This window comes from Eptesicus fuscus, chromosome 1, assembly GCF_027574615.1.
Source record: "Eptesicus fuscus isolate TK198812 chromosome 1, DD_ASM_mEF_20220401, whole genome shotgun sequence".
Taxonomy (NCBI): Eukaryota; Metazoa; Chordata; class Mammalia; order Chiroptera; family Vespertilionidae; genus Eptesicus; species Eptesicus fuscus.
In genome coordinates this window covers 107,644,283-107,660,354 of record NC_072473.1, presented here as the reverse complement: position 1 = coordinate 107,660,354, position 16,072 = coordinate 107,644,283, and the positions used below count along the sequence as shown (strand labels likewise).

The following is a 16,072-nucleotide window of genomic DNA, read 5'->3' as shown; positions in this document are numbered from 1 at the left end:
GTCTGAAACAAGCCCTGGGCTATTTGTCTTCAGGGTGTGGTTCAAAAAAATCATTAGATTCATTTCCTAAATGCTAATTTTGTTAGCTGTTGAGTGATGAGTGTGTATGTTATATAGTAAGTACTTGCTTCTTTTTTGATAAGAACCTTGAAGTATAATTCCATGGGCTTGAAATATCTGAGCAAACTAGGCTGGATAAATTCCCATGATGCTCAGCTGCTGGGGTAGTTTCCAAGGGGATAATAGCTCCTTAATGCTTCTATTTTATGTCCAAAAAAAAGTAAATTCATTATACAGATCACCAGACAAATGCTTGATCTTTATTTCTTAGTCTCCACCTGCTTTGTCACCTCTGTCATCACAGAGGAGAAATGGAAATGGAGTGACAGAGAGAGAGCCAGGTTGGTGAATACCACCTGTGACATACAGAAAAAAAAATACAATTTTTCCCTTGCCTTCAAAACCCTATGGATGTCTTAGGTTGTTATATTGTTTACTCAATATTGTGAGTATCCACTGGGAAGCACAGAGGAACAGTATATATAGTAAGTATGGAATGTGGGGGGGTTGGGTGTACAGGTGTTTGTGTGGTAAGATTTGTGTATGTATATTTAAAGGAAGATTAATTTATACCCAGGAAGGAACAAAAATCATAGAACCATGGAACACTCATGCTAGAAAGGGCCTTAAATATTTTCTAACCCTCACATTGCATGCATGAAGAAATTCAGGTAGGACCACAGAGGAGAAGGAACTTGCCCAACTAGTTCATGTCAGAGCCGACATGAGCCCATTCACCTAACTCCCCACTACTGGCCCCACCACATTACAAATAAGGACCCAGTTTATGTTTTTGGAAGCTATTTCGAAGATGCCAGCTTGCTATGTTAGTTTTCCCTCCTAGATGATCAGGCTTAATATGGAATTTCCCTACTTGATTTCATTTTGCTAATGTTCCAAGAACATAGTAGCAACTGTGAAAATTTCTAATGTCCCCCAGGTTGGAGAGTACCTCATACGTAATAGGCTATATTTCTGATTGTATAAAGAAGTGACTCTTAAATAAATGTGTTTTTATCTTTGTGTATATATTGATTTCTTTATTATTTGTTTGCAGGGTATTCCTGAAAATGAAAGAAGAACTACCAAAGCCGAGAGTGCCTGGCTTTTCCGGATATGGTACAACTTTGATCATAAGTATCCTTAATTGAGAAAAAAAATGGTATTATGGACATGGACAATTGCAATTTAATGGAACAACTGTTTTGACCATTCCCATCCTGAAGCAGAACATAAAACCTTTGGTCTTCCCTTTCTCTTCAGTGTAGTGAGAAGGTTATTAAAGGAAACCCACACAAATGGATTCCTCTGAAAACCCATGAAACAAGTAGGAACTGATAATTGCAGAAGCTGGTTGTGTGAAGGAATGAAGGAGCCCTTATGTTAGATTTTCTTTTTTATATAGGTTTATTTATTGAGCAAACTTTAAATATTATTGTCATTTAGCTAATTTAGTGAACCCTGAAAAAGGTATTTTTGGTTCTTGTTAGTGTACTTGCTAGAATAAAAAAGGAAAGGCTTCCTTAGGAAAAAGCACGAGATTAAGATTGAAAACACAGATTTTAATGTTAGATACCCCAATAATGAGTGATATGCCTTTTTTCTCTGACCTTTCCAAAGACTGGCAGATTATCCTCTCTATTCAGAATGCCAATGTTTTATTGTTTGCCAAGTTTTCTTTCTTGTCCTATTGTAATAGTGTTCTTCATAGCTATACTTTGAGTCAAATTATAGTCTGTCTTTAAAATATTTTATCACTCACTATTTATTAAAATTAATTTCTTATTTGAAAATTGAACTATAAAAAGGGACCATGGAGTTCTTTCAGGCTGAGACTTACCAGTAAATGAATCAAAACCTGGTTTATGTTCCATTGAAGCAAATTTGGGACAACTACATAAAAAGATTTTCCTTGCTTTTGCCTTTCTGAGCAAAATCATTTATATTTAAGAAAAATGCATTGGATACTTATTATAATCTACTACTTACTATGTTCTGTCAGCTAGATTTTTATGTTCACTTTTCACAGGGTATTCCTGAAATGAATTAAATTACTGTAAGGAAACAAGAATGCATGCATATCTATGGTATTAAGACTCTCATTAGGGAGAGAGATCATGGCTCTTTAAAATTGTTTAATGATTATGTCATTACTTTTGGCTCCATTATCAGCATTTTGGATATAAGCCACTTCTACAACTCTTGGGGCCTTTTCACTCCTCTCATTCAACAAAAATTGTTTAGTGTTTCCTACATAAATTGTTCTGTACATTTTCTGCATAATATACAAATCAATTAAATGATCCTAATGTAAAGAAAGAGTAGAATAATAGCTTTTTTTCTGTATAGTTTTATAGAGCTAAACACCAAGACTTGTTTGACTCAATATTACCCTACTAAGTACTACTAGACTAAGACCTGATAATTTTAAAACCCAGTGCCCTGGTGGAATTAATGATTCATCACTCTACATTTCAGTTTCTTTGTATAGCCAGATTGTTTGTTATAATTGAGATACAACTTAAATACAGCAATATACATAAATCTTAAGTGTACAGCTTAATGAATTTTGACTTGTGTTTATACTTGTGTGCCTGCCACCCATAGAAAGTGTGTAGAACATTTTCAGCACCCCAGAAGGTACCCTGTGTTCCCTTGTAGTCAATAATGACTTCCCTGTCCACCCCCAAAAGGGCAATCACAATTCTGATTTCTAGTAACATGGATTAGTTTTACTTGCTTTTGTTTATCATATATATGGAATCATGTGTGTTATTTTATGTCTTGCTTCTTTCACTCAACATTGTATAGTTTATCCATATTGTTGTCTGTACTAGTGACACTTTTTTTCATTGCTGTGTAGTGTTCCATAGTATGAATATACTATGGGTTGTTGTTGTTTTTTAACCATCTACTATGGATAAACATTTGGTTTGTTTCCAACTTTGGGCTATTACAAATGAAGCTAAACATTTGTGCATATATTTTTTGGTAAACATAGGCACTCATTTCTCTTGAGTTAGATACCTAAGAGTAGAATTTAGGGCAAGTGTAAATTTAGCTTTAATAGCTAGTGCCAACCAATTTTCCAGAGTGCTTGTAACAGATTTGTACTCCCACCAGCAAGTTAAGGGGTTCCAGTTGTCCCACATCTCCACCAAAACATGATATTTGTTAGCCTTTTCATTTTTAGCCATATCGATGGGTTTGTAGTGATGTCTCATGTGATTTAGTTTACATTTCTCCGATAACCACTGAGGTCAAGCATCCTTTCATATTGGCCATTTTGATATCCTCTTTGTTGAAGGATGTCTGTTCACTTCTTTTGTCCATTATGTGAGTTGTCTTGTCTACCTGATTTGAAGTTCTTTCTATATTCCTGAATTGGGTTCTTTGTTGGTTATATGTATTATGACTATCTTCTTCCAATATGTAGCTCATGATTTCATGTTCTTAATCCTATCTTTTGAGGAACATAAATTCTTCATTTTAATGAGATTTATTTTATCAATCTTTTCTTTTATGATTAGTGATTTTTATATCTTAAGAAATCTTTTATATCCCAAGGTCATGAAGATATTTTCTTTTAAAAGTATGATTGTTTTAGCTATTGAGTTTGTGTCCAGTGTGAGGTATGGGTCAAGAGCTACTGTTTTCTATATGGGTATTCAATTGACCCAGCACCATTTATTGAAAATACCATCCTTAACCCACTGAATTGCAGTGGAATCTTTGTTGTAAATCACTGGGCCATATATGTGGGGGTCTGTTTCTGGACTCTCTTTTCTATTTGTCTATTTTTACATTAATACCAAACTCTCTTAATTATTGGAATCAAACAAATCTGGGTTTGAATATTGGTGCTTAATTTACTTAATTGTGTGACTTTAGGCAGATCATGGGCCTCTCTGAGCTTAGTTTTCATATCTGTGATATAGAGATAATAATAAAAGCTCCCTTTGCTATCTCACTTACATAATGCGGTGATGAAATGAGACAACATATGTGAAAGCCCTTTGATATCCTCTCAAATAGTTGGTATATTGTGATGGTGGTTGTTATCAAATGAGTCATTCTTTTAAATTTGTGAAGAAATGAACACAGCCCTTCCTTAACCAACACAGCTATCTGAAGCCTCTGCTCACCCATAGTGGGCCTCCTCTCACAACAACACTCCCTGCCTGCTGTGGACCCATTGCCAGATGCCTAACCAGCCCCCAGGCTTATGAAGTAAGTGGGTTTTATCCAAAACCTAAGCTCTTTATTAAGTTAAATTTATCTGCTCTGTGGTTGGGTTACTTGTTTTGTTTTGTTTTGTTTTGTTTGACTTGAAGGTATAAAATCCATGAGAGGGAATATAAGCATATGTATTTTGCTCAGCCAGAAAATAAACTGAAATCTATAAATATAATTTATAGCCTTTGAAGCAGCATTTGAAAACAGATCTAGAATAGTACCTCATTTAACTGTTGGTGATTTTAATAAATAATTCTATTCCATGCTGGTTTTCATTTATTTGCAGTATGAGGCCTAAGCTCAGTACCAAATGTTTGTCTTAATTTATAAATTCGGGTTGTCACAGTCATATTGAGAGGATTAATAAAACAGTCTTTGATGCCCCTAAAGTGCAACAGATGATCTTTTATTTCACACTTACCATCTTTTGAATCTTGGGAAAGCTTTTTCTACCTCTGTTCCACATAGCTGGGAGGTGTGAGCATAACTAGATACAATCTAGATACCATATTTTTTACTGATTGAAGAGAGAGGGAGAGAGAGGTAGAAATACCAGTGATGAGAGAGAATCATCAATTGGCTGCCTCCTGCACACACACACACACACACACACACACACACACACACACACACCCAATGGGGATCAAGCCACAACCCAGGCATGTGCCCTGATCGGGAATTGAACTGGTGAGCTCTTCGTGCATGGGTTGATGCTCAACCACTGAGCCATGCCTGTTAGGCAGATGCCATATTTTTTTCTTAGCTACCAACATATGATTGATGATTTGGCAAGTAGTACAACAAAGAAAGAAAATGACAAATGCTAACCAGCTTTTATTTTAAAGTATGAACATTTTATTTTTCAGTTCTTTCAAAAAAAATTGCTTCTAACCTAACCATTAAAAATAATCTGTGGCATCAAATAAAGTGCCCATGTTAAGAAAACTCACCAATTTTGACTACTCTGATGCAACATCTTGAGTAGAGAGGCGAGACTGTGGTGGAGCAGTGCAGACATGCACTCCCCCCAGTTCCTTATGACATTCTCTGTGGTGTGTTAGTGCAGACCCCACAGAGAATAAATGGGAAAGAGTAGACTCACTCAGTGGGGGTGGCACCTGGATCAGGGCGAGTGCCTTACAGCTTTGTGTTACATTGAGTCATGAGTTACATTTCTGACAGATTGTGCTGGTGGGATGGCGGAACACCCCATGTTGTCTCTTCTCTCCCTCCCACATTGCCCAAAGTCCTCTCTCTCAAACACAATCTCCCATTCCCTCTGTGCCCTGTGGTTCTGTGCAGAGGGTTCAGACAGCTCTGTTGGTGAATCAGTGAAGTAAGGCTCTTGGATTTCAGAGACCCACTCAGCCATCTCCAAAAGCCAGAAGAGTTTCAGAAGGACTGTGTATCCTGTGGAATAAAGCAAAATAGAACATTGTGGTATTAGTTTCCTAGTGCTGCTGTAAGAAGTAGTACAACTGAATGGTTTAACAACAGAAATTTATTGTCTCACACTTCTGGTAGGCTTGGTTCCTCCTGAGGGCTGTGAGGGAGAATCTGTTCCATGCCTCTCTCCTAGTTTCCTAGCTTGTTGTGGTTTGCTGCCAAGCTTTGGCATTCCTTGGCTTATAGACATATCATACAGATCTCTGTCTTCATCTTTACATGGTATTCTGTGTGTGTGTGTGTGTGTGTGTGTGTGTGTGTGTGTGTCCAAGTCTCCCCTTTTTATAAGAATATTCAAATAGTATGGAATGTACAAAGTGAGAAATAAAAAGTTGCCTTCCTCCCACCTACATCCCTTAAGCAGGGGTCCTCAAACTTTTTAAACAGGGGGCCAGTTCACTGTCCCTCAGACCGTTGGAGGGCCGAACTGTAGTTTTAAAAAAACTATGAACAAATTCCTATGCACACTGCACATATCTTATTTTGAAGTAAAAAAACAAAATGGCAAAAACACCCACATGTGGCCCGCGGGCCGCAGTTTGAGGATGCCTGCCTTAGAGCAAGCATGTCAAACTCAAAGGCTAACATGGGCCAAATAAACAAGGTTTAATTAAGGTTATGTGGGCCACAAAAAAATAAAAGCTTCAATTTTCATAGAAACGTAGGTTTATTTCAGTAGAGACATGCTGAATACAAAGGGCTGAAATAAATGAATAATCGTTAACCTAAAATAATAGAACATTTTAATAAAAATTAATATTTTTTCTTGAACATAAACTTACTAGACACTGAATAACTGCACAAATTAGTAAGTGTAATACAAATAAACCTATTTTCTTGTTCTCCAAAAGTAAAATATTTCCTGTTGCTCACACTAAACAAGTCAGTCCAAGACTAATGATGTGGCAATCAGCTGCTAAAATATTCGCTGCTAGTATTAGTGGAGAGAAATGGTGCGCCTGCGCATATGGCGTGTAAGGGAAATGAATGCAACACGGTTTATAGTAATCAATCATTAGCGAACGTTGTAGTTCGTTATTAATAATCCTATCTAATAAAAGAGTAATATGCAAATTGACCATCACTCCAACACACAAGATGGCCTTCCCCATGTGGTCAAAGATGGCTGCCCCCATGTGGACACAAGATGGCCAGCAGGGGAGGGCAGTTGTGGGCAATCAGGCCAGCAGGGGAGGTGCAGTTGGAAGGGACCAGGCCTGCAAGGGAGAGCATTTGGGGGAAATCAGGCCTGCAGGGGAGGGGAGTTAGGGGTAACTGGGCTGGCAGAGCAGGGCAGTTAGGGGGGACCCAGGCCTGCAGGGAAGGCAGTTTGGGGGAACACAGGCCTGCAGGGGAGGGCAGTTGGGGGGACCAGGCCTGCAGTAGAGGGAAGTTGGGGGTGACCAGACCTGCAGGGAAGGGCAGTTGGGGGTGACCAGGCCTGCAGAGGAGGGCAGCTTGGGGGACCAGGCCTGCAGTGGAGGGCAGTTGGGGGTGACCAGGCCGGCAGAGGAGGGCAGTTGGGGGGGACCAGGCCTGAAGGGGAGAGCAGTTGGGGGCAACACAGGTCTGCAGGGGAGGAAAGTTGGGGGGACCAGGCCTGCAGTGGAGGGCAATAGGGGTTGATCAGGCCTGCAGGGGAGGGCAGTAGGGGGGGGGGGACCAGGCCTGCAGGGGAGAGAAGTTGGGGGGACCAAGCCTACAGGGGAGGGCTGTTAGGGGTGACCATGCCGGCAGGGGAGGGCAGTTAGGGGCAATTGGGCCGGCAGGGGAGCAGTTAGGCATCGATCAGGCTGGCAGGGGAGTGGTTAGGGAGTGATCAGGCTGGCAGGGGAGCAGTTAGGCATCGATCAGGCTGGCAGGGGAGTGGTTAGGGAGTGATCAGGCTGGCAGGCAGAAGTGGTTAGGGGTAATCAGACAGGCAGGCAGGCGAGTGGTTGGGAGCCAGCAGTCCTGGATTGTGAGAGGGATGTTCGACTGCCTTTTAGGCCTGATACTGGTGGGGATCGGGCCTAAACAGGCAGTTGGACATCCCTCGAGGGGTCCCAGATTGGAGAGGGTGCAGGCTGGGCTGAGGGATGTCACGCCCCCCCCCCCCCCCGTGCATGAATTTTGTGCACCGGACCTCTAGTTATGTATAACAGGATATTGTAAAAATTAAGTTACAAAATTTTTATTAAAACGTTTCTTACATACCATTATATTGGCTGGGCCGCAAAAATACTTATTGTGGGCCACGAGTTTGACATGTTTGCCTTAGAGGAAGTCTTTACTAAGGTTTTATTGTGGATACCTCCTGATATATTTTATCTTCACAAACTTATATGTATATATATATAACTGTTTGTTATTGTTTTACACAAATAAGATCATAATCAGTGTATTGTCCTGCTACTTGCTTTTTATTTTTATTTTTTTGCTTAATGATATGTCATGGCTACCTTTCTATGAGTACATGAGATCCTTTAGCTTCTCTTTATCTGTAGCTGCACAGTACTCCATTGTATGGCTATACCAAGATTAATTTAATCAGTCTCCTATGGCTAGATCTTTAAGTTGTTTACTTTTCTTTTTTGTTATTACAAGCAATGTTTATGGTGAGTATCCTTGTGAATATAAATTTACCCAAGTATATAATGGTATATAGAATAGATTTTAAAGGTTAAATTGCTGGGTCCAAAGGCATATATGCATTTTTAAATTTGATAGCTACATCCCCAAACTTCAAACTTAATAAAGACATTAGAATGTGCTTAAGATCTCCTGCTGACATTTGAAGGTGTCACAGACCTTTGCTATGAGCATTGCTGAATTACGTGATAGGCACTAGTTAGACTTAGTATTTTAACTAGTTTAGTCAGGAAGGAATTATAGCTGCTTGGTTGTTATGGGTTTGGTCTTTATCTTTGAGTATTTAGGCAAATTTCTAGCAAAGCAAAGCAAATTTATTTTATTTTGTCCAATAGTCTCCTCAGTCTATTTGACTATCTTACACAATTTTGTTGTTGTTGTTAATCCTTACCAGAGAATATTTTTTCTTGAATTTTAGAGAGAGTGGAAGGGAAAGGGAGAGAGAAACATCGATGTGAGGGAGACAAGTCATTGGTTGCTTCCTGCACACTCCCTGACCAGGGCCAGGTAACCTGCAACTGAGATATGTGCCCTTGACTGGAATTGAACCCGGGACCCTTCAGTCCGCAGGCCAGTGCTCTATCCACTGAGCCAAACCAGCTAGGGCCTCTTACACAGATTTAAAATTTTCTAACACACATAGTATTGGAGAGCTGGATGTAAGATGTATCTATCAGCTCTACTTTCCCTAAGGAGTATTAGACACATAGGTTGTTGTTGTTGTTTTTTTCCTTGATCACTATGAGTGGTTAGAATGATTCCTACTCTTTACATTAAAAATGACTTATTTTTAAAAGTAATTTGTATTCATTATAATAAAATGTGTGATAGTACAGAAACATAAAGAAGAAAATAAAAATTACTAGCAACCCTAGCATGCAGAGATAACTGTCATCATTTTGTTGAATGCCCTTCTAGACTTTTCTATGCACACATACATTATTTTTTTTACCAAAATGGCACTATATATTCTTGACTTTTTTCCCTTTTGTAGAGCTTTATTTAATTATACTCTTTGGGTCACAAAATTTACATTAGAACCAAAGTTTATCAAGCTGGGAGACTAGTATACAGTGAGGATTCAACATATTTGAGGGATATTATATTTCTAGGCATTGTTAATACATAAGTAAAAGCTTCATTTATATAGGTCCATTCAATAATCAATTGAAATTAGTTTAGTGAATTCTCTCTGTATGCCCCAAACTGTTAGGTTGTTGGACTAGAGCATAGAAGGGACTTAGTCTAGTGAGGGGAGAGTGCAGAATAGACCAGTGTCATTGCAGTTACAAGGGTAAGTGACACTCTAGGGAGAAGGCTAAGTACAGGATACTAGGGAAGAACATAGAAGGTCCACCTCAGCTAGCCTTGGAAATTTAAGAATAACTTCTGGGAGAAAGTGACTCTAAGCTGAGACCTCATTGATAACTAGATGCTCATCACGTGAAGGAGGGCAGAAGGGACAGGAAGTGAGAAACCTTGAGAGATTTAAGCAGCTGTCAGCAACTTAGTCTAGCCAGAACACAATGGGGCTGTTGAGGTTTGGGAAGTTGACTGTGGTGGGAGATGAAACTGATGCCCCAAGTCAACAATGTCTTTTAGGTCAAGGAAAGGACTTTAGACTTTATCCCAAGGGAAGCTGCTACCCCTGAGGGGTTTAAGTAGGGAGTCCTTGAAAATTCTGCTATTGGAAATGTTTCTTGAATTTCATAACAATTCTTAAAACTTATTTTATTTGCTTTTAGAACCAGGAGCAATTGAAAGATGATGATTCTGATCTTATTCTCAATGATGGTGATATTAGTTTGACGTATGGGGATTCTACTGTGAGCACTGAATCAGCAACATCGGGTGGCCCAAGGAGATTTATGGGCAACAGTTCTGAAGATGCCTTGGATCGCGAGCTTGCATTTGGGGACCATGAACTGGTCATTCGGGGAACACGCCTGGTTCTTCCTATGGATGATTCCGAACCCCCATTAAATTTGTTAGATAATACAAGACACAGTCCAGCCTAAACTTACTAATACTCACTTAGTGATTTGTAAAATTTGCACATGTGATTGTGAAGAAATTCGTACTACCTAAAAAGTCGCAGTGCATGTCTGAATGTTTAAGCTATATAAATGCTATTTATATGGCATTGAAAGAATATAAATATGTACGAGGCAGATTGTGAACAAACTCTTCTTTTATGTTTTATTGGCTGCACTATGTAGACTGGATCTGTTATAGAAATTTTTAAGTGAAGTGTGTTCCGTTAACTTTATGTCTCAGTTAAAATATAAAAAGTGACAGAGTTACTCTTTCTTATATTAACCTGACACTTAACAAGAGTACCATGTTTTTGTGATGTGAATTAATTTTGTTTTGTGGGAGGGGAGGGGAAGAAGAAAGAGGGAATGTTCTTTCAGGGGAAGCCCAGGGAGGAGAGGTTCCTTTGTTGGGAAACTTGTGTTGATTGCTGCTGCCTTTGTCCTGACCTTTTCTTTCCTTTTTTCTCTGGTGGCCTATTGTGGCACAAGAGGCTGATGGCATTCTAATCTTGCCCCATTCAGGTTGGGGAGTGAAGTGTGGGGCCCTTTTCCCCCCTTGCTATGAAAGAACAGATTCCTTGACCACAGTACACTACTGTTGGGAAAAGAAGGCTACACATGACTTCCAAAACTTTGTTTCTTTTCTTTCAGACCAAGATCGTAGAAGAAGACGCATCCAGCCAGCTTAGCCAAAGTACAGGCATATATAGTTCAGGACACTTGATTTCAATTTGAAGGAGCTGGGCGGGCTACGAGTGGGCAGAGAGCAGGAGAGGAGTAAAGAGAATGGTGGTGTGCAGGTCTCTCTTTCCAAATATGTAAATATTCTATACCAGATAAGTTTAAGTAAGGAACTCAATTGCTGCTTACTTTCTGATTTCTGTACTTGATCTGTATAACAAGCTTTGTGGTCAGAAGATTTTATATCTACTTAAATTGCTGCTCTTTAGCAGAAAAACAGGAGCAAAATGTAAAATTTTTGAACTTAACTGTATCTGTCATTTGTTAGTCTGTAGTTGATGTTAAAAGTTAATTTATGAATCCATGATCTTTGCACACTACACCAAAGTCAGTCATAAGAGAAATTCAGTGCTCTGGAGAGCTTATTGTAAGGGTGGTGATTCCTCTTTGTGTACTGGTGTAGTTGTCTTTATTTTCATGTTACTATTTAATATGAAATACCTAAGCTGCCATGTGTTTTTGTTTTTTACAATCTTCAAGGAAGAATACATAACAATTTCCCATTTCATATTCAGAGAATGAAAGTGGATGCTATTTTGTGATGCTGAAAATACCTAAAGGTTCATTGAATGCTGGGAAGGGGGATACTTTCTTATGTTGATTCTAACCTGTTAATGTTTCAGAAGGAAAAGAGAAACTATGTGGGTTTCCCCCCTCAGGTCTGAGTAGCATTGCCTTAAATTTTATCCAGTTCAAAAATTGATTTATTTACATGATGTTCAAATTTTCCAACAAAAAATATCTTTCCAAAAATATATTTATTCTCCCAAAGGTATTTGTGCTGTTGTAAATACTCCTTGAGATTTTAAGGGAATTCTACTGTTGTACACTTGAGTGGCAGCTCTAACTGTTGGCAGAGCCATTTGTTATCTGTGATAGTGACTTTCCTGCTATGCAGGAACCCTGTGAAGTGTGCATTTTATATGATGTGTGCCTCTTCATGCAATCAATACTTCCTTGTTAATGTATGCTTGAGGGGCTTTAAACTTCAGTGTCATTTACCCATGAAGTTATTCACATTGTAAAAGGATATACAAGAAATTAACAACTACCTTTTTTATTCTTTCAGGTTACTAAGCTCACTTTATGAAAATGATTAGAAATACTTAGCATGACAAATTTGGTAACTTGTCTGTTTCAGCATGCGTGAGACTTTTCCTTAGAGAAACATAATGCTTGAGTCAACTAACTAAGCCTTTGTACATTATCAAAGGGGAACCAAGTCTGCTGTGCTCACATCAGCATCTGGAAGATTCTCCTCTCTTCTAATCTATGTGCACATCTCCAAGCAAAGAAGGAAAAAAACAAACTCTGCTCATACATCTGGTGGGTTTAGACACCTGAATGAACCTAGATGAAGTACAGTCTGAGTTGCCATCACGCACAAGTAGAGCTGCTCTCGGACTTTTCTGTTCTTTGTGAACCCTACACGTTTAAATGACTTGAACCTTCTCTTTTAAAGTTATTTTTTAAGGTTCCTTGGCATTTTATCCTAGTTGTTCGTGTTTGGCAATGTGATGTTATAGTAATAGACTTTTAATCTTTATGTATTTTTTTGTTTTCCTTTGGAGTACTTGGACAAATGTTATAGTGGTTTCTTTTAGGAAAATCTGTCATTTAAAAAAATTATAGCCTTGAAAATAACTACTCACCGTATTTACGTCACAATTTATTCTAGTGAGAAGTAAAGTGTGCTGACTCATTTATTTTGTACCTATATACCTACTGGGAAAGGAGGAAGACAGATGTTTTAAAAAGAAACAAACAGAAACCTAGCAGAACCTAACTTATGGGGTGGCAAATTTGTGGTGCTTATGTGTAAGGCTGGATGTATTTGTTTATGGGGATAATTGGACCATTTATAAAATATGACTCAAAGCAGTCTAATCCTGTTGCACTGGTTGGTAGCCTGTTAACTCAGTAATGGATAATGTAATGAAAATATTAGTTCCATTTTATGGAGAGAGTAAATTCTGTAGAAAGGCAGTTCCAAGTTTGGCTGAAAGCATGATCACACAAATAGTCCTTTTTCCAAGATAGAGCTAGGATTTTCTTTTTGTACACAAGAAGCTAGGTTAAAGTTTGCTGGCAGCAATTTTGTCTAACCTAGTAATGGCACCAACCATCCTATTTCTGTGTTGTTGCCATCCATTCCAGCTTCCTTGCTCATGGTCCCGTGAGAGACACAGCTGGTGGACCTACACACCACAGGCTCTTTTCTTGACTAAACCCCTGTTTTCTAATTCACAAATCAAACCCTGCATTAGATTTGAGCAATACACTTGTTAACATGACTCAATACATGAGCATAAGGAGGTGAAAGTATAGATGTTTTGACTTAATCAGAAAGTTCTTCATAGGAACTACCCCACACATAATGCAATATGAGGTATAAGGCTTGAAATAAATTAGAAATAACAATAGTTTGCCTTTTTTGAGCCCCTCTTAGATAAAACAATGTGTATATCAGCTATTTTTTAATCTATATTAATCCTAATCATTCTGTGGGGGAACATTCTATTCTCATTTCAAAGATTAGGAAACAGGTTCAGAAAAGTTATCACACTGCTATTAAGTGAAAAAGCCAGGACTCAAATCCAGTCTTGACTCCAACGTCTGAACTGTTAACCGCTACTCTACTGGCTTCATTGTCAGGATCCGGGCTAATCCATCTTGACTATACCTAGAAGGATGATGAAGGGAACAGCAGACTTCTTTCCTGCTGCTTACCACCTATATGTCATCAGGGTGGGGCATGAATTCCCAGTTCTGTTCCTCCACTTGCTGCACTATTGACTACAGATATGAGTTCCCCTGGTTGGGAAGTTTCTCATATTATTACTAAAACTAGAGGCCCAGTGCATGAAATTCATGCATGGGGGTGGGGGGCCCCTCAGCCCAGCCTGCACCCTCTCACAATCTGGGATCCCTTGGAGGATGTCCAACTGCTGGTTTAGGCCTGATCCCGCAGTCAGACATCCCTCGCAATCCAGGACTACTAGCTCCTAACTGCTGGCCTGCCTGCCTGCCTGATCGCCACTAACCATTCTGCCTGCCTGCCTGATCACCTCTAGCCACTTGCCTGCCTGCCTCATTGCCCCTAACTGCTTGTCACTAACCACTTGCCTGCCTGCCTGATCGCCCCTAACCACTCGCCTGCCTGTCTGATCACCCCTAACCACTTGCCTGCCTGCCTCATCGCCCCTAACTGCTCACCTGCCTGCCTGATCACCCCTAAGTGCTTGCCTGCCTGCCTGCCTGATTGCCCCTAACCACTCTGCATTCCTGCCTAATCGCCCCTAACCACTCACCTGCCTGTCTGATCACCCCTAACCATTCGCCTGCCTGCCTGATTGCCCCTAACCACTTGCCTGCCTGCTTGATCGCCTCTAACCACTCTGCCTGCCTGCCTCATTGCCCCTAACCACTCTGCCTGCCTGCCTCATCGCCCCTAACCACTCGCCTGCCTGCCTCATTGTCCCTAACCACTTGCCTGCCTGCTTGATCGCCTCTAACCACTCTGCCTGCCTGCCTCATCGCCCCTAACCACTCTGCCTGCCTGCCTGATTGCCCCTAACCACTTGCCTGCCTGCTTGATCGCCTCTAACCACTCTGCCTGCCTGCCTCATCGCCCCTAACCATTCTGCCTGCCTGCCTCATCGCCCCTAACTGCTAGCCTGCCTGCTTCATCGCCCCTAACCACCTCTGCCTCAGCTCCCGCTGCCGCGGCTTCGTCTCGAAGAATGTTGGGAATGACGTCCGGAAGGTCTTTTGGCTGTCCGGTCTAATTAGCATATTATGCTTTTATTATTATAGATGCCTGTGTCTCTGAGCCTGTGGGCTAGGAAATCTGGCTAGCATCATGCCTTCACACTCCAACTTTCAACATTTTTGCAAAGGTGCCCATGTCTTAGGACAGAGCTTATGGTTCTGAACAATGACTCTGTGACCACATAGTTTGGTGTAATAAAAAAACCCCAGGCTTTGGAGCTACACAGACCTGGGTTCAAATTCAGACTTTGCTACTTGCTTATTGTGTAACATTGGCCAGTTGCCCTTTCTACTTTCTTAGCTGTAAAGTTAATTTATTGAAGAAATAGTTGAGTGCTTACTTTGTGCCACACACAGTGGACACAACAGCAAACAACAATAGTCTCTGCTCTCACAGCATATTCTACAGGAAATGCCAACAGCTATCTCCAGTTGTTAGGAATCATTCATGCAAGAAAGACTGATTGCCTTCTGGTAGGGGAATATCTATCTTAAATAATCAGCAAGTACATCAAATACAATAATCATAAGGCTTTGATGGAAAACTACAGGAAGCTGTGAGTGGGGACTGAGGTCTGGTGGTAGGAGAAAAGGGAGAATTTTCCTGACCAAGTGATATTTTAGCTTAACCCTCAAGAGTAAGCAAAGGGTCCACCAGATGAAGGGGGTGAGGATGAGGAACATGCTAGGCAGAGTGAATAGTGACAGCCCTCTACCTACACTTGATCTTCCATACAACATTCAATCAAATAGTTATTGAGTGACCAACATACCATGTACTGTGCTATATCCATATAGTGAGGAATAAATACATGCAGGCTCCACTCATAACACTTGCACATTAGTGTGGAAAACAGGATGTAGTACCCAAGAATCACCTGGAACACAAACCTGCCCCTCAACTTTCTCTCCTTCAGCTCTCTCCCACTGCACCTCTCAGGCAACTCCACGCCCTCTTCTGGATAGCACCCTTCAGAACTTTGAAAAGAGGAGCTGGTATGTCTTTTCTGAGTCTTTCCACCCCCCAGGCTTACAACCCCATTCCCTTCCTTTCTTCCGGACATACACCAGAAGATCATTGTTCTAGACATTTTTATGAATGTGCTGAAGACCACATTGGCTTTCTGTTTCAGTGGCCACTTCCCCCTCAT

At 40.3% G+C, this 16,072-nt stretch overlaps 1 protein-coding gene across 3 annotated transcripts in view; it reads left to right on the top strand.

The window, feature by feature from the left end:
- The window catches only part of SLC9A6 (solute carrier family 9 member A6), a 55,110-nt gene extending 42,414 nt beyond the window's left edge, over window positions 1-12,696 (top strand). For all 3 annotated transcript variants that reach the window (XM_054728707.1, XM_054728661.1, XM_008159134.3), the window contains 3 exons: window positions 1,118-1,197; window positions 4,185-4,290; window positions 10,119-12,696. In XM_054728707.1, coding sequence (XP_054584682.1) covers window positions 1,118-1,197; window positions 4,185-4,290; window positions 10,119-10,391 — 459 coding nt within the window. In that variant the 3' untranslated portion in view covers window positions 10,392-12,696. The remainder of the gene's footprint in view (window positions 1-1,117; window positions 1,198-4,184; window positions 4,291-10,118) is intronic.
- Window positions 12,697-16,072: the final 3,376 nt, after the last annotated feature.